Source organism: Podarcis bocagei, assembly GCF_964188305.1.
Source record: "Podarcis bocagei genome assembly, chromosome: 13".
Taxonomy (NCBI): Eukaryota; Metazoa; Chordata; class Lepidosauria; order Squamata; family Lacertidae; genus Podarcis; species Podarcis bocagei.
The window spans coordinates 32018449-32043122 of record NC_138138.1 but is presented as its reverse complement, the minus strand read 5'-3'; the positions used below and the strand labels follow the sequence as shown (position 1 = coordinate 32043122).

Genomic DNA, 24674 nt, shown 5'->3' with positions numbered 1-24674 from the left:
AAAATATATTTTAAAACTAAAAATAGAAGCCATCATGTCCAGCTTTTTAAAATGTGTGTGTATCACATACAATTACTTGTATATAAGATTACACAATGTGAAATTGTGCAATAAATGGGATCCTCCTTAATGAAGGTCCTGGTTGCGCTTGGGCCCCCAGGACACCCCCGCAGGGTGGGTTGTAGCTAAGTGTGTCCCAAGCCTTAACCGTTAGGCCCTGGGATCGCGCCAGGCTGTTTTGGCCAATCAGGGCGAGCGGTGTGATTCCCGGGGCCTATAAAAGCGGCAGCGCGATGTGATTGGGGGCACTTGCTTTGTGCTGCTGAACACCCTCCCTCCCTAATTTTACATCATGCTGCTCTGGCCTTGCTTTGGATTGGGTCACCTGTTTTGTTTTGTTTTTTTTAAATGATATTTATTACTTTTTTAACATTTCCAACACAACACTACAAACAAAAAAAGAAAAAAGAAAAAAAGAGAAAAACAAACAAAAACAATTTAAAAACACCTCAAACATTTTCAAAATCTTATATTTCATTCACTTATTTCCAGTGACCTCCTCCCACCTCCCTTTTTGTATTCCACTTCTATTATTTGTTTCAGCAATTCCTTTCCATCTTACTCTGTTTTCTGTTCTATAATTATCTTAACACATTCTTGCCATACTTTTCCTTTAATTTTCTATTAATCTATTTATACCTAATTCCTTGTGACATTTCTACTAAAGCCATGTACAGTGGTGCCCAGCAAGACGAAAGCCTCGCAAGACGGAAAACTAGCTAGACGGAAGAGTTTTCCGTTTTGGAGGTGCTTCGCAAAACGAATTTCCTATGGGCTTGCTTCGCAAGACGACAATGTCTTGCGAGTTCCTGCTGGTTTTTTTTCCCTTTCCCCCTTTTTCTAAGCCGCTAAACCGCTTATCAGCTGATCCGATCAGCAGATAAGCTGCTAAAAGCCGCTAATAGCGCTAATCCGCTAATCCGTCAATGGGCTTGCTTCACAAGACGAAAAAACCGCTAGACGAAGAGAATCACAGAACGGATTCTTTTCGTCTTGCGAGGCACCACTGTAGTTTCATTCTAACATTTTTCTAACATTCCTTAATTTTACAATATTTCTATAAATAGTCTTTAAACTTTTTCCAATCTTCTTCCACCGATTCTTCACCCTGGTCTCGGATCTTGCCAGTCATTTCCGCCAATTCCATATAGTCCATCAACTTCATCTGCCATTGTCCAACGCTTCAGTGTTTTCAAAAAGCAGCCATTCTCTCAACCAGCAAAAAGCAGATGGTTCACAGCAAAATTCAAAGGTCTGGCAGGGCAGGTCCACCTCCTTCTTTGGCATCCATCAATATCTTAAGTTTTACTCGAGGCTTCCTGCCCTGCCAGACAACTCTAGGAGCATCCCTCTGCCACCTCCTGAAACCCTCCATCCCATCCAGAGCTTGCAATGTTTGAAACAAAAGCAACATTCCCAGCAACACAGCAGCCCTCATCCCCACCACAATAATTTGGCCCAACAGTAACAACTTCTGATTTGTCCATATTTCCAAATCCCCCTTCTCTTCAATCCAACATTCTTCACAGTTATCCTTAAGCAGATTCACATTTTTGGTGGTCATACTAACCCCCAAATACCTCTCTTTCTCAACCAATGTTAGTCCTGTCGCCTCCTGAAACTCTGTCAAGCTTTCCTTTTCCAATTCAGATAGGGCTCTGGTCCTCAAATTCATCCGTTCTTCTTTAAGTTCAATCATAACGAATGTCAGCTTATGTTTGTCAAATTGTCTTTGTATGGATGGGACTCTCCTCTCCAGTTGTATTACTTTAAATTCAGCAGCAAGGGTTTTTTCCCTGACTTCATCTGCAGTTTGTCATATCAAAGTAGATTCCTGTGTCAGTTTCTGGGTGATTTCTGAATTGGTATTCACCTTTTGTCCCAAGTTGTTTAAACTTTCTACAGTTGAATCAATTTCAATATTTGCAACATCCAATTTCACATTTATCGCATCTGTTCTCTTGTGGAGTTGTTCCAGCGAATCGTTTATTTTCAATAATGCAGCCACTAAGGCCTCCTCTGTCGACATCCCGTCTATTTTTTTCCTTTCCTGTAAAGTAACCAATTTCAAAAGCTTCAACTAGGGGAAAACAAGTTGTATTTCTATCGGTCAGTATGTCCTCTTTTAAACACAGTTTCAATAATCCAAAGTTAGTTTCAATTTTCAGTTACTTTCCTCCTTTTTAAAAAAACAACAACCGGAGACAGTAGAAACAATATATTCTCTTGATTAGCTACCTGTCAATGAACGTTCTAAATGCTGTCAATGAACGTTCCAAAAAACATCAATCCTGCTAGCAGCCTGTTTCCAGGGTCAGAGCGGTGGTATTTTAACTCTCTTAACTCTCTCCTACAGGCAGATTCAGTCCACCACTTCCCCCCCTCTTCTCCTGCCTCCAAAAAGGGGGGATTTAGTTCTTTACCGATGGAAATTTAGTCCTTTACAAAAGGCTTTCCAAGACTTTAGCTTGCAGTCTCCTTGCTTCAGTTAATCTACAAAAGAGGGAGGCAGACTTCCTGTATTGAAACTCCCCTTTTCGATGCCAAATTAAATGTTTAAAAATCCAATTATTCCCAATTTAGCTCTGCTCACAGGTAATTACTTTAGGGTCAAATTGTCCACAGGAAAAAGTCAGTGCTCTCCGACAACAGCTATGCGGCTTCACTCCATGGAAAAAGCAGACGATTCAAAGCACCGCGCCACTCACCCCACATCGCTTCGGATCCCCGAAAATGGGTTTCCCCGCAAGTAGGGGAGGCACAAAAGGTGCCCGACGAATCCCACGTTCACAGGCTTCTCCCGCCTGTGATTTTTACGGGTCTCCACCTTCGCCATGGCGGTACAGACCCAAATTCCCACAGGGCAAATTCCTCCCGATCAGAGGAATTCCACCATTGCCAGAGGCACCAACCCGGAAGTCTCGGATTGGGTCACCTGTTTTGGAACAAGGGCTGGGTAGGATTTTTTTCCATTTGGCAGATTGGCTGTAGCCACTTGGTTTTCCCCTACCCTAGCAATCGTCCCCTAGCAATCGTCACAACTTTGTAAGGTTTGGCGGTTAGGCATTGGCTTATTGAAGTGTGTGGGAGGGCAGGTGCGGCCATCACCTGCCCCTCCAGAAATAGGTATTCTGGTAAAGGTATCTGGGGGTCCTGGATCTCATCCAAAGTCCGCTTGAGGGGCTAGGGCCATGCCAGGACCACAGGAAGCCCGGGTTAGCTTTGGTTGATCTTCATTGATGTGGCTCTCTCGTTTGATGTTTACCCTTTCAGACTACCAGCCAGAGAGGCAGGAGTCAGTTATAGACTGTTACCAATGCCTAAGCCAATACCACTCAATTTGCTGTAATTAATAAATCTGTGGCCTAAAATTTTGCCCAATAGCTTAAACTAAAATTTATGTGTCAGTGTGAAGTTATTTACAGAGGAAGGGCTTGGGGGCCTCTAAGCGCAAAAAGGCTGAAAACAAGACTCAGCATTTATAGAACTGTTCCTCAACTGCCAGAGAATCAACACAGTCCACTCTTTCCACAGAGTTCTACTTTGATGATATGTTAACTTACAAGAAGACTCTAAGTTCACATAAATTTAAGGTAGTCTCAGGTTTTTCACACCTAGGCAGGCTATTCCGTGAGCTTCTAATATGGGTGAAGTACTGCAGAACTGGAAAACACATTCAGTCAGGGCGGGACCATTGGATATGATCCCTGCCCCAATATATCCATTCAGTCTTTCAGTGTGATTGTATTGTCTGAAATGGCCAACAGCTGACAGCTATCAGGAGCTGTACAAAGTCTAACATAGAGTGTAGATCTGGGTCAAACCTACACTTCTCCCTTCTCCCAGGACTTGGACCCTTTGATTCAGTTTTCTGCTTCCACAACAAGGTACACCATAGGGTCAGAACACTGGGTTTTTATTTATGCAATCATCCATTCCTCAATTATGATTATTTCCAATAATTGTAACTTTTTACACAGACCACATTGCATATGTTTGGTTTGGCCTTTGATTTTAAAATGGTGAATGGAAGGAGACATGGTAAAGATGGGTTCAATTCCTTATTTCCCAACTGGCAAAGTGTACAGAGAGGAAAATCAAACTTTACAGTAAGTAGTTTCTTTCTTACTGTATAGTGGGATGTGAGTGCCATCTTATGTTCCAGTGTGTTATTCGTCTAGTTTGTATAATTGTTTGTTTTTAATCAGCACCTTATGTCAGGGAATGAGGAGGAGCAATTCAAGTGTCCGTGCCAACATGCATGCTGAATTAATTTGATTTCCAAAGTGTGTTGACTGTATAATTCTAAAATCACTTCACTTAGAATTACTGTGGCATCTACCAAACATTTTTTCTTCTTCCCTTCAGTTTGTAAAGACCACAATTAATGCTGTAAGAGATACAACATATTAATTTAACTGGAATACTGTTTGAAATATTTATTCCTCTTTATTGTAGGAATTAAACTAATTTAAAGACAAAACATGCTTCTCATTATTTTACATTTCACAGTCTAGCTTAATTAGTTTAAATAGTTGTACAGATACAAGATTATCTCTAGAGAGATCATTATTTTTTTAAAACTGAGCTTACAACCACCTCCAAAAAGTCGGGCTAATTAGGCTTCATTATATTATTTGGAAAGCACAATAATCCCAAGAATGCTAATTTATAGGGCATATTTCTCTTTGTCTTCTTTTTGGAAAATAAAAAAGGGTTAAAGCTTCTTTTTAAAGGTAATGTGCTTTTGGTTAATTAATGACAACCATCTTCAACAGATGAGAAGGTCAATTAAGAATGAAGAACTGAACTATGGTGAAATAATTCCATCTCAGAAAACATGGAAGTAAATGAAGCAGAAAAAACCTCGCGTGTTCCTCCTCTAATTTCCCTGGAGATGAGTTAAAACAGTTTATAGACAGTTATCAGTATTTCAAAAAGAATTATTTTCAAAATGTTGATTATTGTTGCTTGCTCATTTTTTTAAAATAGCGAAATAAATCTCTCTCACACACAAACCGGAAGAATAAACTCTACAAAGTAATGATTATTTAATGTCGATTTTTGTGATTTTATAAGACATATTCAAGCCACCATTCAAGCAGTATTCCAGTGATTACTGGGGGGGGGGCACCATATGGGGACACTGTCAATGAGAACAGATCATATTGGGCCAGATGGACCAATGGTCTGATTTACTATAAGGCAGTTACCAGGTAATGTATGTCTATAGTGAACACACATAGGAGGAAGTGGAAGCAAGTCTCCATTGTGACCTACATACAAAGTGGCCAAATGGTATCTATTGCTCTTAATACATTTTAAAGGAGGACACTGGGGCAGGGGTGATGGCAGTGGCGGAGCTTCATGCTCTGGCACTGGGGGGTGGAGAGCAGGTAGGGCAGGGCTGGCGCGCATCCTGAGGGTGGAGCATGCCGCCTGCGGGGGCTTGGCACCAAGCACGGGCAGGGGGACAGCCATGATGGCAACCTGCCAGGATTGCGCTGCGCTCCCCCTGCACTCCTCTTCCTCTGCCAGCGGGTGATGGTGGCATACTTCTAAATCTCCTGTGCCCACTGAGCAATTTTGACAACAATTTAGGTGACAGTGTTCCACTGTGTGTACAGACCCAATATACACTCATGAGAGGAATGGATCCTTTTGCATGGAATCAACAACCCCATCTGTTAAAAATGCATGCATACATTTGACCAGTAAATAATTTGTCACACCAGGAAGTAGAAAAACACTTGTTTATTAAATAGAAACGAAAGAGACAGAGTATATGGTTTAGACAGAAGGCTACAAATATGGCAGAAAACCACCATTCAGTACATACACACCTCTTAGTCTTACAGAGTGAGAGAGTCCCAAACTTCCTAAAAGGCTAGAGAAAATGAGCATAGTGATGTACCACAATACTCATACTAAAGGAAAGAAAAATAAGGGAGGGGAGAGATATACCTGATATTAGAGCAAGCAGAGCACAAAGTCAGGGATTCAAAATGTGTGCTTTCTACATGTTGTCAATATCATCCCATACTCTCTTGTTGTCTGTAGTAATGGTGCCCTCTGTCTTTCAAGAATTTGCTCAAAGGCAATAGCTGAGGGCAGAGGTACCAACTTGCAAGGGACATTGTGGGGGGGGGGGAACATTGTGTGTGTGATGTTGCACATGCGATGTTAGGAGGAGCTGGGGAGGGGTGGGGAGGCAAACATAGCAGTAGTGTGGCTTCAGTGACTGGCAGCTCCTCCTCCTGCTGCTGCCACCAGCCAGAGGCTGCTTCCACCTCTTCCCCTCTGTGGCAGGAGTAGGAGAAGAAGGAGGAGCTGTCCACTGAAGTTGCACTATGCTCAGCTCTGTGCTTGGCCTCCTCTGCCCCCTGATTTTTTTGAACAAGGGTGGAGGGGGGCACTCACCCAAAAACATATTGCGGGCCCCCAAAGAGCTGGGCATCTTGCTTTGGCTAGAAGTTCAACATCCACCCTTATTGCCAATTAATTAGGGACTGGCAGGCTTCCTGGGGCAATGAGCACATACCTCCCATAACTCTTCTTGACACCAGAGCAGACAAGCTGCATTCCGTCTTCTGGGCCTGATAACCAACAATGTTGGAGCCTCCGCTATGACCGAGCTGGAAAAGCTCATCCTCCGGTCGAATCCTCCGAAATTGCCTCCTACAATGATTAATGACCTGAGCCTTTGATAAGGCTCCAGGCACGTTCCCTCATTACACAGAGCATACAAAACAGCAGAAGGGTGAGAAATATGAGCTACATTGCTAAGAGTTTTATTTCTAACTACGCAGACAGTAAATACATCCTTTCTCTGTGAAAGCAGAGAGCAACCGGAAAACAAAGGAACAGGAAACCAGTAACATCACATCCGTCTTCCGTCTTCCGTGAGACTTCCAACAGTCTGGAATGTCTGGAATGCAAAACAGAGTCTTGTGTGTGATGGCCTGGGAGTCTGATTCAGAGGCTGAACCAGAGGAATCCCATCCTGCAAAGGAGTCCCCGCCTCCATGGCCGGCTGAGCCAGGGCAGGGCCTTGAATCTGAAGCACCTGCACCTGTGCCGGATCCTCAGGAGCAGACACCAGATGAATCCACTCTGGCTCCGGAGGTAATTGAGGACCCATTGCCTACAGGTGCGCCTCCCCCCCCAGCCCTGTCAGGGGAAGGTGAGCCTCCCCCTGGGTCCAGTAACCCTCCAGCCTCTCCTGAGCTGCAGAGGCTCAGGGCAGAGAGGCGGAGGGAACTGGGTTCTCTCAGGAGGAGTGCTCGCCTTAAGGCCAGGAGAGGCGGGTCACCTGTGGGCCGGGACCGCCTCTGGCCTCAGAGAAGATAAATGCCAGTCAGCCCAGTCCCAGGTTGCAACGTCGTTGGAAACCTGTTTCTGCCAGCACCCAGACCTGTTCTTCCGGAGTTCCTGACCACGCCCGGCTTTCTGCTTTGGACCCCGCTTCGCCTTTGGTGGACAGTCTCCAGACTCTCGACCCAGGACCGGACTCTGACCACGCGTCTCAGTAACCCCCCCCCCCGGGTCCAGCACATTGTGACTCCAAGCATTGCACAGTGACAACACAGAGATACCTAACATCAGTTGGTGCCTCTGGCTAAGGTCCAGTTGCGTGGTTATATTAATAGTTTGCAATCAGATTCCCCAATGTGAGCCACTGTAGGCAATGCAGAGATAGATGGATCAATGGTCTGATTCAGCTTCTTCCATTTCTAATACTGGAGACTCTAAGACAGGGGTCAGCAAACTTTTTCAGCAGGGGGCTGGTCCACTGTCCCTCAGTCCTTGTGGGGGGACGGACTATGTTTTTTTTTGGAATAACCCAGAGATGCATTTTAAATAAAAGCACACATTCTACTCATGTAAAAACACACTGATTCCTGGACCATCCTCAGGCCAGATTTAGAAGGTGATTGGGCCGGATCTGGCCCCCGGGCCTTAGTTTGCCTACCCATGCTCTAACAGGAGATAGAGTGGGTTTTGGTTGTGAATGGTCTGTCACTCTCACAAACTCTTCCACACCCTCTGCTAATTTTATTAGCAAAATGCAGATAAGAGATTTACCAGTAATCCTTCACCTGGACACCTGTAATCCTGTGGTACAGCAGACTGCAGAGAACAAGGCTCCAGGGAAATTATGCTTTTAATAGACTTCTTCTGCCAGTATAGATGGGCTTTCTATGCTTCAAAAGGAGCAGGATAACATTTGTAAGATGTTATGGATCACTGAGTAACAGTGCTGGGAGCAGAAAGTGCAAGAGGAGATACAATAAATCTATGAGGGGAAATGTAAGTCATTTATCTACGTAACTGATCTACTTAATACTTTAGAAAAAGATAGATACATTTCACACTTTCTTAAATTTGCAAAAATATAAATTGCTTTTCTGACTATTTGGATACAGCTTAGGTAGCACAGCAGTGCTGAGGGGTTATATAGAAGCAGGTTAGATGCAGGTTTGGGTTTACTAAATGTATACCTCCCACTAAAATCATCATCATCCTGAAAGTGATTTACTGCTGAACAGTTAAAGCAGCTAGCTTTATTAAAAAAATTGGTCTAATATTTCTATTCACCATAAACCATTGTAGTTTGTAGATATTCTATCTGGTGAGGAATGTAAACTAATGAAACTTCAGACTATTCTAAGAATAGTTGTGGAAAAGTAGTTTAAAATATATGATTTGTAATATATATGGTTCATATATGTTGACCTCACCACTACCTCCTAGTAAGCAGCAACAAGATTCCTGTACTCGGTTCCATTATTGTACTCACTCAAAATATAATCAACAATAATGTAAGATTTTTCTTCATTACAAATCTGCTGGGTGCCCTAAAGTTTTGGGAGTTCAAAGTTCCTGTTCTAATCAAGCAATTAACTAAGTGCACCTTATCCAGCACATGTGTTGACGTTTTTCAGTGTTGTTGTCCATAAAAAGAAGTAGAAAGTTAGGCTGAAATAGAATGTTATTTCGATTCTGATGCCTTAGTGCAGTTTCTAAGCATTGTGTATTCTAAATATGGAAATGATATGGGGAGTCCTCTGCCCTGTAAGTAATATTTTAACCTCATCATCCCCTAAGCCCAAAAGCAGCAAGGATGGCCAAGAGCGTTAGGGTTTATCCTATAGCCATCAAAAGGTTCACTTCTAAGACATATAATTTACTCCCTTGTCTTTCTGTCTTTCCCCCCTCCCACAAATATCTACAAAATAAAGTAGGCATTTGTTTGTAACTGTGTTATATTTCTGCTTTCTTCCAGGGGTGGCAAGCATTATAGTAATTTGTTTATTTTTAATGGATAATCAATCCTCCATTTCTGAATTTCTGCTCCTTGAATTCTCAGAAATCCGGGAACTGCAGATTCTACAATTCCTTTTGTTCCTGATATTATACCTAGCAATTGCATCAGCGAATCTTCTTATCATCTCTGCAGTAGTTTTTGACCATCACTTACATACTCCAATGTACTTCTTCCTAATGATCTTGACCATCCAGGATCTGGGCTCTGTTTCTGCCATTATTCCCAAATCAATGGCCAATTCTCTCAACAATACCAGACACATTTCTTATTCTGGATGTGTGGTTCAATTTTTCTCTTTTGTCTTCTTTGAAATATCTGATGTCTTTCTCCTAACAGTCATGGCATGTGATCAGTATGTAGCCATATGCAATCCGTTACAATATGTTATAGTGATGAACAGGCAAGTCTGTGCACAAGTGGTTGCTGGTGTTTGGTTCATTGGTCTCTGCTTTGGTCTCTTGCACACTGGAGGCACATTTTCAGCCTCATTTTGCTCAAATGTTGTCAATCAATTCTACTGTGATATCCCACAGTTAGTAAAAATTTACTGAGTTAGGTGGCTTTGTCTTCATAATTGTAACATATGTGCTAATCTTCACTGCAGTGCTAAGAATCCGCTCAGCTCAGGGAAGGAAAAAGGCCTTCTCCACCTGCCTTCCACACCTCACTGTATTTTCTGTGTTTATGTTCACGGGGTGGTTTGCCTACCTGAGACCTCCTTCTGATAAACCATCTATTCTGAATTATATATTAACTGCAATATATAGCTTTGTTCCACCCTTGTTGAACCCAGTGATCTATAGCATGAGAAACAAAGATATAAAGGTTGCCTTAGCAAAGCTGTTAGCTTCAGTGTGCTCTTTTTTTGTGTAGCTGTTGATTTTGTGTTCATTTAGTTACCCTTATTTACATGGAAAACAGTTTAAAAATATCTCAACCATTGATATTGCTGATATGGAGGTGGAACTTGGCTATCGAGACTCTTTTATATGGGGAATTTAGGAAGTTTAGTTAGTCCATCTTCCTCCTGTATGACATAAATACCCATCTTCACACATTATGTACTTATGCTAAGTAAATAAAGAAGGGCACAGCAGGGATGAGTATTCTACTTCCACCCTCCAGCATCATTCCCCTAAGCCTCCATGACGTAAATTCCCTGAAGTTGTATTTCCAAGGACTTTCGGGTTGGCGCCTCTGGCAATGGCGGATTTCCTCCAATCGGGAGGAACCCGCTCCGTGAAAAACAGGGTCTGAACCGCCATGGCGAGGCGGAGACCCTTTAAAAACCACAGGCGGGAGAAGCCTGTGGACTTGGGATTCGGCTGGCACCTTTGCGCCTCCCCTACTTGCGGGGAAACCCTGTTTTGGGGATCCGGAGCGACGTGGGGTGAGTGGCGCGGTGCTTTGAATCGACTGCTTTTTTCACGGAGTGAAGCCGCATTGCTGTTGCCGGAGAGCGCTGACTTTTTCCTGTGGACAATTGGGTTTCAAACAACTACTCGTGAGTAAATCGGAAAATTGGATTTTTAAATACTTTAATTCGGCACTGAAGCGGGAGGTCACAAACAGGTCTATTTACGTTTTTGTAAATAGACTGAAGCAAAGACGTTACAAGTAAAGCCTTTGAAAGCTTTTGGCAAAGGATCAAATTTCCACCAGTTTAAAGTTACAAAACCCCCTTGGGAAGCAGGAGAAGAGGGGGGAATTTTGGATCTAGTGAGCCTGCAGGAGAGAGTGAAAAAATCAAATTACCACTGCTCTGAACCTGGGAATGGGCTGCCAGATGACGTTTGGAGAGAGTGCTTTTGACAGAACGGATTTGACAGCTAGCTAAACAAGAGTAAGATACTGTTTCCATTTTCCCTTTCTGCGTTTAAAAAATAAAGAGGAAAAGTAACTGAAATTTTATCTTTAATGTTTGAAATTGTGCTTGAAAGAACTGATACAAGTGGAGACTGTTTCCCTCTAGAGGGAGCTTTTGAAATTGTAACAGGACTGTAACTGGGGAATCTCCAGCTGCAGAAAAGGAGTTTGGGAACCAGAGAGCGACCTTGGACTATTTAAAAATGTTGATAGGAGAGGTCATTGTGACTGTTTTATGTAAGATAAGCTGTTCGCTGGGACAGCTTCACAAGAAGATGGATAATATGACTCTCAAAGTTGATAATTTGGAACAGAAAGTGACCAGCTTGAGTCAAAAAGCAAACACTAACACAGAAATAATTCAGGACTTGGTACAGGAACCCATTTTGGCAGGACAAATGGTGGAGGAGAAGGAGGAGGAGGAGAAGGAGAAGGAGAATGCAGCTGTTGTTCAACATAAAATAATACAAGTGAGAACTGTGTATTTACAGAAGCAAATTGGAGATTATAAATTGAGGCCTTCTATGATTGAATCCAGGAAAAGCCAGACTCCAAGGAATGGATCCCAGTTTCGATTAAAGAAGGAAAGTTGGAAAGAGCCCTCTATGCAGGGATTAACTGACTTTTGGGACATGGAGGAGATTGAGGTTTTGGGGGCCTTTGGAATTGGATGAATTTTGAAATATACCTGGAAATACTTTATGGACTGTAGTTTTAACTATGGAAACTCAGCTGATTTGTTCAGAAGGAAGAAAAGGATTGACAGGTTGGAATTTCCCCGAGATTGGCTCTTTAGCATTAAAGAAAATGAAGAAGACCTGCAGAAGGGACTTGGAAAAGAGTTAAGAGCCTTGGACATAAGATCACCAGGTTGATGGACTTTATGGAATTGACAGAAAGGACTGGCAGAATCCGAAACCTGGGAGAGGAGATGGTGGAAGAAGATTGGAAAATTTAAAGTTTTTATATAGACTTATGGTAAAACTAATGAGTGATAGAAAAATGGTGGAATGATTTTTTATTTTTTTATTTTTTATGGGCTTAACAGAAATGTTATAAGGAGTTAAGCACATATAAGTAATTTAGTTTTAATGGAAAATAAGGTTAAAATAATACGTTATTTACAATATCACAGAAAATGGAGAAAGATGGAAAGGATTTGCTGAAACAATTAATAGAAGCGGAACACAAAAAGGGAGGTGTGAGGAGGTCGAGGAAACAAGGGAACGAAAGATAGAGTATGGAAAAGAGAGGATGTATGTTTTTAAATTGTTTTTGTTTTGGGCAGTGGGGTTTGTTTAGTTTAGCTTAATGTGTCTAGTTTTGAGTTTAGGTTGTGTTTTGTATTGTTTATATATTGTATTGTATTGTATTGTACTGTGTGGTTTCTTTTCTTTTCTTCTCTCTTTTTGTTTTTTTCTCTGTTTTTTCTTCTGTTTTTTCTCTTTTGCTTTTTTCCTCTCTTTTTGTAATCTATAAAAGTAATAAATATTATTTTTTAAAAAAAAATATGAAGTTGTATTTCCAAAACTCAGTGGGGGTGGAGGCAGCAGAGGTGTAGCAAGGTCAGGTGGTACCTGCTGCAGAATTTTTTTGTCACCCCCCTCCCCACATTGATATTATTAAAAGAAGGAAAAATAAGATACAGTTCCAAGTATCATTTTCTGGTTTATTTACTTAACATTGTGAGCATAAGCACTTAAAACTCCCCCCCCCCAACTTTGTTCTCACACGCCACCTCTCCGCCTGTGTGTTCCAGGGTTTGGGTCCTGAGTGGAGGGAGCTTTTGCTTCTCTCCTTCCCTCCCTGCTCCGCTTGTTTGCTCACCTGCCTCCTTCCCGTCCTCTCCCTGCCTGTCGGCCTGCCTCCTCCAGCAGCCCGGGAGTGTGGGGCAATGGCACGCCACACGCCTGCAACTCCCAAGCCTCCCCCGAGCTGTCAAAACAAAGGGGGAAGGCTGCCGGCAAAGCGGCACAGCTCCCCGCTTCCCTCGATGGCTCAGGGTAGGCTTGGGAGTCACGGGCAGGCGGTGCACCGAATGTCACCCCCCTCGGTAGTGACATCTGGGGCAGGCTGCTCCCACCACACACACTTTCCTACACCTCTACTGAACTCATAATCTTCAGATCTTGCTAAGTTTCATCTAGATGTTGAACAGCGTGGGAGACAAGATGAGCAATCTTTCTCAGTACCATCTTTCAGAACTGTGTGTTTCCATGAAGGACTGAAACTGCTGCAAACAAGTAGAGTCTTTCCCAGGCAGGTCCATGAAAACCATATTGTGATGGGTAGTACTGAAAGCTGTTGACAGGCTCAGCAGACCACCAGAGACAGGATTCCCTGGATCTAGTTCCTAGTGTAAATTGTCTAGAGCAGTAACCAAACTGTGGCCTGTGAGCTTCATTCAGGTGGTCTATGCAGTGTTGGTAAAATTAAAATTAAAAAATCATACAGCATCTAGCACAGCACATTATAATTGCTACAACAGGCAGAAAAAACATTAAGTAGCCTGTCAAGCAATATTCAAATGGTTCAAGGGCAAAAAAAATGTTGGGAACCACCAAATCCATTTCAGTACCAAAGTCAGGCCAGAAATCAGATTGAAATTTATCTTGATCCTCCACAAACCTTTGGCAGGGAGACACCCCAAGATAAATTGTTGAGTAGCCAGAAATTATCCAGTATGGTGAGTTCATACAGGGGCCTTTCAACAACAATCTTCTTCAGCAGTTTTCTAGTAGAACTATCCACCCCCTGAAGGTACCATAGCCCATTGGCACACGCTTTTCTCATGCGCTTGGCTAGCTGTCCACTCATGGGTGAGGACTGAGTGTGCAGGTGATTGCCCTAAATACTTTAAGGATCCTGTCCACATCTCCATACAAATTGGAAAGTACATCTGAAACTACTGCTAATGTGGTTTTCAAATTGGAACAGATGTGAGTGATTTTTACCTATGAAAAGCTTTGCAATCTGGTCACAGTGGCTTACTGAGTGCTGGGATGCATGCTTCGCTGATGTGCTCCTATTGCATGCATTTCATTTAAATCTGATACCTGCTACGTTTCTAAACCTTTGGAGGTAAGTCATAATCAAACACACACACACACACACACACACACACATTTAAACTGGGCTTCAAAGATGGCCAGCTTTTTCTTTGCGCCTTTTAATATCTGCATGACTGGGCATATCCCTCCTGATGTTGTTGAACTACAACTTCCAGCATCCCTAACAATTGGCCATGTTGGTTAGGATTTATGGGAGTTGGGAATCCAACATCTGGAGGGCCATCCCTGTATTAAGGAACAGAGCCCCTGTCAACATAGTGCTATGGTAGTAGGGATGCGGGTAGCACTGTGGTCTAAACCACTGAGCCTCTTGGGCTTGCTGATCGTAAGGTTGGTGGTTTGAATCCATGTGACAGGGTGAGCTCCCATTGCTGTGTCCCAGCTCCTGCCAACCTAGCAGTTTGAAAGCACACCATGTATATATGAAAGAAAGCTACAATTTCTTTATTAAACAATGACAGAATACCGGGATCTGATATCAGTCTGTTGTGGTAATGCCCTGAGGAAAGAGGGTCATAATTCCTCTTGAAACAGAATTAAAAAACCATGGAGTCACCACTAAGAAGGCTGATTAATCTCATTTGCAGATGTTGTTGACATCTCTTTGTCTTGGAAGAGTGAAACTGTTGTAGAGTTACAGTGCCTACTGTGGCTGTAGAGACTGATATAGCAGAGGCATTTATTAACAGCAGCTAGAGCAGTAATGGAACTTGGAAAACCTTGCAATTAATGAATATTGATCACTGCTATAATATAGTGTGACAAACAGACATAATGGAAAATCTGTTGTGCGTCAAGGCCCAGGCGCACCCCCCAGGAATAATAAAAACACAATGACACAGAATTTTAGTTTAAAAGTTAATGGGCAAAATTTAGGCCATGACTTTATTGATTACAGAAATCTGAGTGATATTGGCTTAGGCATTGGCAATAAGTATAACTGACTCCTGTCCACCTTGCAGGAAGTCTGAAAGGGTAAACCACCAACCAAGGGAGCTCAATCAATGGCAACCAACTGAAACTCACCCCGGGGTTCCTGTTGGGTCTGGCATGGCCCTAGCCCCTCAAGCATACTTCGGACGAGATCCAGACCCACGGATTCCTCTAACGGAATACCCTTCTACCTGGAGGGGCAGGTGATGGCTTCGCCTCCCCTCCCCCACATCTCACTAAGCCAATGCCTAACCGCCAAACCCTACAAAGTTGTGATGATTGCTAAGAGGTAGGCGAAAACCAAATGGCCAGTGCCAATCCACCAAATAGAAAAATTCCTACCCAGCCCCTGTACCAAAACAGGCGACCAACCGGAGTCCAGAGCAAGGCCAAAGCAGACATTTAAAACTAGGGTGGGTGGGGGGTGTTTGGCAGCATGAAGCCAGATGATGGCCCTGACAATGCGCCACTGCCTTTTAAAGGCCCCCACGACCATGCCACCACTCTCTAATAGGCCAACAGGCCGGTGGCTTGATTGCGGGGCCACTGCAGGCTTGGGATCATCCCCCTCCTCTCCCATGGTTATGGGCAGGATGCCCTGAGCCTGTGCGCAATGTGGACCCTCGAATAGGAGGATCCGATTTGCCAAAAGTGAAAGTGGTGAGGGAAGAGGGGCAAATTTTTTACACTGTATGGTGTCATTTTAATAAATATACAAATGAAACAACACATGGACGGATATGTACGTACAACATATATTGCAATATGGAGTCGATAAGCAGGCACTACTATTATTCTGTGTTTTCCAAGTTGCTTTGTTGAAGAATTCATTTTACTGGCTAATGACAATTAATTCTTATTTTGTAGCATAAAATAATAGGTTTAGTATTCCTGTCATAACCCATTTTTGTTAGTCATATCCTGTTTCATGATTTATGTGCGTACAATTTTGGAATAAGATTTAAAAAGCAAAAAGAGTCACCAGTTCCCCAAACAAAAGAGCCAGGTTTTACATCTATTTCATCAATATCTCCAGCTGAATTATTTTTGAACTGCCTTCCTCACAAATGAAGGTATTTAAGCAAACACAAAATCCACAGTTACATGCAAAAAGAGGACAGTGAAGCTGACAGCTTTGCTAGGGCAACCTGGATATCTTTGTTTCTCATGCTATAGATCACTGGGTTCAACATGGGTGGAACAAAGGTATATATCACAGTTAATGCCAAATCCAGACCAGATGGTGTATCAGAAGGTGGTCTTAGGTAGGCAAACCACCCAGTGAATATAAATACAGAAAATACAGTGAGGTGTGGAAGACAGGTGGAGAAGGCTTTTTGCCTTCCCTGGATGGAGGGGATTCTCAGCACTGCAGTGAAGATTAGTACATATGTTGCAACGATGAAGAAAAAACAGCCTAACTCTATAACTGCACTGATCACAAGAATGACAACTTCAGCTAGATATGAGTCAGAGCAGGAAACCTTTAGTAACTCTGGGATTTCACAGTAGAATTGATTGACAATATTGGAGCAAAACTGTACTGCAAAGGTCCCTCCAGTGTGCAATGTGCCATAGAAAAGACCAGTGATCCAAACACCAGCAACCATTTGTGTGCAGGCTGCCTTATTCATCACCATTTCATATTGTAGTGGTTTGCAAATGGCAACATAGCGATCATATGCCATGACTGTGAGGAGAAAGAAATCGGATCCCACAAAGGAAACAAAACAGAACACTTGAGCCACACATCCAGAATAAGAAATGTATCTAGTATTGTGAAAAGAATTAGCCATTGATTTGGGTATGATGGCAGAAACGGAGCCAAGATCCTGGATGGCCAAATTCATTAGGAAAAAGTACATAGGGGTGTGCAGGTGGTGGTCAAAGACTACTGCAGAGATGATGAGGAGATTCCCTGAGACAATTGCTAGGTACAATATCAGGAACAGAGAGAAGTGTAGAATCTGCTGCTCCCGGACAGCTGAGAATTCAAGAAGGAGAAATCCAGAAATGGAAGACTGATTATCCATGGTTTTTTAAAAAACAAATCACTAAAATCCTTGCAACCTCTGGAACAAAATAGAAAGATAACTGTTAGCATAACTTACTAAGCAAGATTTACTTAATTCAGAAGAGAGTCAAAAAAAGATAAGGGAAATAAGCCACAAGCCTTAGAAGTGAAACTTTCAATACATGAAAACTTTAATGATGTGTTATTACAAGAGATAGTGACTCACCACTGCTTCCTTATCATCAGTGTTCTGCTGCTCATTTAATATGGGTTTACTTTGATCTTCTAAACACTCAGAACCTTGAGCTGTTATTATAGGTTAAACTTCTTTCAGCATTTGAATATGGGCACCTTAACAGTCCCCAAACCTCATTTAGGGTAAAAACAGCCCCACATAACGCTCATTTCATTCAAATTTGATGAGACAGACTGACATATGTCCCATTACTGGTATTTCAAAGGTGTTTTGTGTTAGGCAACTTCCTTTAAAAAAAACTCAGCAATTTTGGGAGTTTCCTTAAACAACACTGTGCTGAAAGTGTGTTGCTCTACAAATGGACAGCCCATAATATCTGTAGCAGCCACAAAGGAAGTTAAGCATGGTTGTATCCTAGCTCCCACACTGTTTAATTTATATATAAATATTGTCCAGAGTTTAACATCCCCAGAGTATCATGCCCCTATATTGGCCACAAAAAACCATCTCTATATTATTATATGCAGATAATGCAGTCTTTCTATCTCAAACAAAAGTGGGCCTAAAAAGATTGATGAGGGCATTCACAGGATACTGCCAAAGAGAACAGTGGGCTGTGAATTACAAGAAAAGGAATGCCATGGTGTTTTCAAGAAACTATAGGGCCCATAGATGGTATATGGTATATGGATAATCAGTTGATCAAAAAAGTTAAAGTTTTTAAATACCTTGGCCTTATTTTTCAGTCAACAGGGTCATGGGGAGCACATCAGAAATATGCAAAGGGGGAGACTTCCGGGTTGACCATTTGCGCCCCCCCCAATCCGTGAAGGAGCCCTTTTAAGGGCTTCGGAACGGGGACGGGGTGCGGCACGGTGCTGAGAGTACTCCCTCATCTGCAGAGTGAAGCCACAAGCCATTATCGGAGAGGGTTGACTTTTTCCTTGGGACATTCGGACTTTAAAACATCAACCCGTGAGTAATACGGAAATTGGAAGTTTAAAGAAAAATTTGTTGGAATCAGGAACGAGCGGGGAAGGGTTAAAAAGGAAGTCCCCCCCCCCTTTGTAAACAATTTAAAGCAAAGGACCTGCTAGCTAAGGTCGAGAGAATTTTCCTTTTCTTTTTTGTAAAAGACCTTAATTTCACGGTTTGATTCTACAAGAATTTTTACTGGAGGATAAAAGATTAATTTGGAGAGCTGAAGTTCTACCCACCCCCACCCCCCCGGACCCAGGATCGCTCCGTGAGAGAGCCAGTTGATGAAATATTGAAGAGCTTGACAGCTGTCAAATTAGCTGTCAAGACAGAAAAAGAGAACTATGTTTTTGTTGCTTCTGCTGGTTATATTTGCTACAATTTGTTGAAAAATTGTTGAAAATAAGGAAGGGCTGATACAAAATAACTTGATCTTTGGACTCGAGCTGAAAAGAATATTAAGGAGCTAAAATCCCCCTAGAGGGACTCAGTGACATTACAGGAATGGCTGGAGGAAGGAAAATCCAGGCTGAATTGGACACAGCATTTGTTCTCTTGGGAAAGTTACAAGGCCAATTTGATGTTTTGGCTACAAATGTTACAACTCTGGACTTAACAGTAAATAACATTCTTGAATCTGATAAGGACTTGAAACAAGAAGCCCATTCAACTGGACAAATAGAGAAACCTGAGAGTTTTGAGAATATGGAGAAGGAGACATATGTCGCCCCTGAAGAAAAGGAAGGAGGAACTGAAATTTTGCAGATGTTAAAGGAGAGCTGTATTTTGAGGCCTGACATGATGGTAATAAAGAAAAGAAAAATCTGATGTGGAAAGCGCGGCCTGAACTGGAGATTGAGAAATGGAGAGATCTTCTTATGTGGAGATCAGAAGACCTAAGGATTACAAATGTGATTAAGGTGGAAGTTAGAGCTTTGGGGATTTTTGGATTTGAAAGGAACAAGAAACAAGAATTGGAACACCCCATAGGCTCTACTCTTAAGTATGGAGGCCTAGCTGGAAGAAACATGGTTCCTGTTGGGCCGGAGCTTCTCCAAGATTTGGTGTTTTACATTAAGGACTATCAAAAAGACTGGCAGAGAGGAACTGAGAGAGAATTAAGGGCTTCGGACGTGAGATCTCCAGGCTGATAGTAGATTAAGACTGATGGATACTTTTGGGGGCTGAAGCCGGGAAAGGGGGGGGTGGAGTTTGGGAATCCAAAGGGTTCATAACTACAATTTATTTTGTTTTTACTTTGTTTGTTATTGGTATGTAAAATGGGAAATTCGTGGAAGGGAACTTTGGCCGACCTTAGGAAAAAACGTCTTAAGAATAAGAATCGATGTATAAGTTCGAGGTTTAAGTTTGGATACGGTAAAATTGGATTTTTAAAATGAACTAAATTAAATGAAAATAAGGTTTGCAAAAATAAATCTAAGATAAACTATTAAGTTAAAGTTGAGAAATAAGTAATAAGAATTTGCTGAGCTAATAATTAGAATTGGAACACAAGAAGGGGAGGTGTGAGGAGGTCTGAGAAACAAGTTAAAAGAAAATAAGCAATTGAAATTCTACGTGTTTTTAATCGTGTTTTAAGTTTGGAAGTAAGTGATAAGAAAATAAGAGATTGAAATTATACCTTTTTGTGTTTTGTTTGTACTATTGTGTATTACTGTTCTTTCTTTTTATATATAATTTTTGAAACCTTAATAAATATCTTTTTTTTAAAAAAAGAAATATGCAAAGGGGAAAAAAGTCTCAAAGCACCAAAATTCTGACACACATTTTCTGTACAAAAGTTGGCAATCACATACCATCAGCACTTGAAGTGTTTAAAGCTAAACCCCTAGCACAGTTATTATATGGGGCTCAGATTTGCCCAGGCGCTCTCCTTGGATCTACACAAGCTGTTCAGTCTAAGTTCTTAAGGCAATTTTTTCCTGTTCCATCCTGTGTTCCAAATGCTCCATTGAGCTTAGAGGCTAATCTCCTCTCTGTTGAATTATAGATTTGGTGCAGGACATTTAGTTATTGGCTTTGACTAAATTTAAACCCCACCGTCCTACTACCCTTAGTATCACAAGATTGCCATGAGAGCGTCTGGATTTAAATTGTCAACCCAAAGCTTTACTTTTCTGGTTTTTCATCACAACAGTTATTAATTAAAAAGCTCAACAACTCTATGCATACACTTCATGCACACGCACACACACGTATTCTCCCCCTCACAAACAGGCATTTCCTACACTGATTGTAACAGAACAAAATAGTAAGAACAGCGAGGCAAGACTTTGTTCACAGGACTGTTGCTGGGCCATTCAAACCATTCAGGCTTTACCAGTTCTTAGCTGCACTGCCATATTGGCTGAATGGTGAAGTAAAAATAAGCAATGTAAATGAGAGCAGATTATAGGTTTAAAACACAAACTTCAGTTTAAGTATAGAGGTAAGCCACATACAAATTTACAATGCGCTACAAAGCAGAAACCTGCAAACTAAGTTTCTTACATAGCCTATGCACTGTGTAAGCAGTAAGCATGTTCTACAACAGGGATGAGGAATTTGTGACCCTCCAGATCTTGTTGGATGGACTCCCATCATTGCCAACCAGCATGGTCAGGAATTATGAGCATCGTAATCTAGAAACACCTGGAGTTTCACAGGTTCCTCAGCTCTGTATTACAGTCTTGCATATTATGCTCCCTTACAATTTAGCCCATGTGCCCCTACTTTTTCCTTTGATCATCCCAGCATAATTCCCTACTTCTTTTGATTGAAGACATCCCTGAATAACTTTGACACATGTACTGGATAACATGTACCTTTCATTAAATGCTTCATTAAAGCAAGAACTTTGAGATCTCAAAAGTTTATGAACACCCATCATTTGTGTAACAAACCCTGCAGTATTGTTGAAGTGTACAGTGTGTTTTGATTGAGCACACACATGGCACCAAAAGCAGGATGTTTACACTTGGATAAAAAACATCTATTACACAGCCATTCTTCACCAGAATATCCTGAAATTTAATTACATTGTATATTCACTAATTGTCTTGATTTATGATTAACAGAATTATTAAGGCTGTAATGACAGAATGTTAAAAAGCTAGCTGCTCTACCAGCCCAGTAGTAACCTGTAAATAGCATCAAAAGATCATATTATTATTGAGAAACAATGTATAAATTTAATAAATCTAATCTAAATCTAAGCTGTTTCTGCTGTACAAACCCTCTGTATTTCTGCAGTACCTAAAATGTGCAGTATATATCTGCCATTTTCTAAAGTATTAAGTAGATAAATGACTTACATTTATTCCATAGATTTCTATTGGCTTCTCATGCACTTTCTGCTCCCAGAACTAAGTGTTTCCCAGTGTGCTAAGATGCATTATAAGTGTTCCCCTGCTCTTGTTGAGGCAGGAAAATCATATCTTTACTGGCAGTAAGAGTTTAACACAACCATCAGGAGGTGGTTTATTAATATGATCTTAATTTCCCTGAGGACTTAGCCTCAGCAAGCCACTTCAAGCCATGACTGCAGGTGTGTAGAAAAATTAGTTTTACAATCTATGTTTTCCTAACGTAATTAAGAGAAACTTTATCTATAGGAGTTTCTGACAATGGCATAGCATTCAAAATAATCAATATTGCATACAGTGACTCATAGACAATATACAGGGTTTAAGATGGGGATCTTTTCTAGTCAACTTCTAGATGCTGAGGAACCTGAGACCTGCTGAATAAAAAGCATGTGGCCGACCATTGAGCTATGGATTAAGATGGCATGCGTAGGAAATCTGATTATAAACTATTCATATCATTGCTTTACTGGTCTCGAGCATTTGCCTTTGCAACTATTTGTTGTAAGATTTGAGGCTACTACTGTTACAGAAAGGTTACAGAAAGGTTTCAGTAATGGGTGATAATGGCAGCTTGTGGAAAAACAAAAATGTTGTGGCCATTTTGGTTTTGCAATGCAAGTTAATGGAATTTCTAGCTTCATAAAACACTGGAAGAAAAAAAGTGCCCTGCAGGACACCATAACAACTCTGAACATTACCTTGCAAGTAGAAATGTTGCCACTGTGACAGTGCCCATGATAGCCTCCCACAGAGCTGGTTCAGTAGAACACCATGTTCAATAATATCAAAAGCTGTTGAGAGATCTAGTAGGACAGCCAGGTTACACTTCCCGTCTCTACCTCGGACACATAAGATATTAGACACCTCAAATGGAACTGTCACAGTTGTGGCATTCAAGTGCTCTATGAAGTTGACTGAGATTACTCTCAAAGTATTAAGCAGACCATTCACAGTTGGCCTCCACATGCTCCAGAGCCCCATCCCTCATATCTGATGTGACTGCTCCGTGATTTCAGTCATGGGATTTTTGTCTATCACATGACGGTGTATGTTTTGACTCCACAGAGTGGGAAGTGATGAAGACAGGATGTTTGTATTACTGTGTTCCGTGAAGTGGGACTATTGTCCTTTGTTCTTTTTCTCTTTGCTGTCTGATGCTAGAGAGAAGGAGCCATGTTGCAGTGCTCTGTGTGTGTTTATATGTAAATAAAGTAGACTAGCCAAAATGCTGAGTTGCTGAGGTCTGTTACGCAAACTGCAAACACTCTGAGGATCCCTAAGTGTGCCGATGACTATTGGCATCGGTCACTGTGATGTTCAGGCAGAAGAAAGCTCCTGAATTCAGCTCCTGAATGATAGACCAGGAGGGAGAGAACATGCCAGTCAGGCATGTGTCTGCCAGGGTCATACTCAAGTGTAGGACGAGCTCCTGACAGTGACAAGCCTCTGGACCTCATGGAAAATCTCAGCTGGAACAGTGGGAATATATGTGGATTAAAGGGCTAAAATTTACATTGTGTTATTATACCACTTTAAACAGTCAAATAATTCTGGGAGCTGTAGTTTGTTAGGACTGCTGAGAGTTGTTAGGAGACCCATATTCCCTTCACAAAGTTTGAACTCTAAAAGTGGTTAAACAAGCCCTATTTCCAGGGAAATGTGGAAATTGTAGCTATGTGATGATTGCTTAGTGGTCTGATACTGTTTTAAATGTATAGTGCAAATAAATGTAATGAATTGATAAATAAATAAATGTTCGTGTGCATACATTCATTATCTATTAATTATATTTTCAGAAATAGCGGAAAATCTATTTTCCTTGGGGGAGTTCTTTGCCCAGTTGTGTTGAACTCTTGGGAGCATGTGCCAGGGAACACAAAAAACATAACAATATAGTGGCAATTTTGTACTGCCAATGAAAACAGACTTTTCACTGCCTTGGAGGGTGGGAGGCAATGGAGCGGGGTGAGAGAATATAAATAAAATTTCATCTGTGCCCGTATGGATAGATGGACATCTAAAGACAACAGAGAGGAAGACACATCATAATTTGGGAGGAAAAGTTGACATGAAGAAAAATAGTAAGTTATTAATATCATTTTACCTTGAATGACTGGACATGTATGTCTTTTTTAACTAACTAACTAACTAACTAACTAACTAGTCATCAAATCCCTACATTTCTTCTCTTGGAATGATTGTCCCACTTAAATCAGAGCATGTGATTTGCCTATAGAGGAACTGCTAATGGGATACTTTCATTTGGCAAGGTAAACAGTACTATAATCTGAAAACCAAAAATGAGATGCTGGCTCTTACACTGATTAATTCTATTTCCTACAACATGCAGTATTCAGATCATTTCCAGAGGGTAGTCATATGTCATCCATTCAAGTGGAAACATATTAATCTGCATTATTTAAGAGACTTTATTATAGCCTGTGGTGACAACAATCCAACCTTAAGGAACTACTTATGGGTTTATTTTATGTTATCCTGAAAGTTTGTGACCAACTGAGGGACTCTTTATAGAACATTCATTAGAATTATACAAGCAAAATTTAACTGAGTACAAAGTCTAAGCTCTCAGAATTCTCCATTCCATTTTGCATGAATGGGGAGGGAAGCTGCTTCTCTTCTTCGTACTCTTTGAATACATCCTACTCTACATCTTTACTAAGACTGGGAAGGGAGACATAGCAATAGTCTTTATGTAATGCCAATATTCCCTTTATTGTGTGAAAGGGAAACAAGAACAACCTGAGACCTACAGTGTTTCTCTGGGAACTGAGCATCATTAAAAACTGTTTGGGAATACATAGCAAAATACATCAGAAACACGTATTTTATTTCAAGCTCT

General features: G+C 41.4%; 1 protein-coding gene and 1 pseudogene across 2 annotated transcripts; one reads left to right on the top strand and one right to left on the bottom strand.

Moving 5' to 3' along the window:
- The first annotated feature begins 9381 nt into the window (after positions 1 to 9381).
- LOC308571748 (olfactory receptor 14A2-like) lies at positions 9382 to 10261 on the top strand (annotated as a pseudogene). The gene has a single exon. The product of its transcript is annotated as an olfactory receptor 14A2-like (transcript).
- A 6097-nt stretch (positions 10262 to 16358) lies between these two features.
- On the bottom strand, positions 16359 to 17291 carry LOC308571747 (olfactory receptor 14A16-like; the record flags this gene model as incomplete). Its single annotated transcript, XM_081167381.1, has 1 exon — positions 16359 to 17291. One exon carries the CDS (start codon positions 17289 to 17291, stop codon positions 16359 to 16361), a length of 933 nt encoding a protein of 310 aa, XP_081023507.1.
- Between the last annotated feature and the right edge of the window lie 7383 nt (positions 17292 to 24674).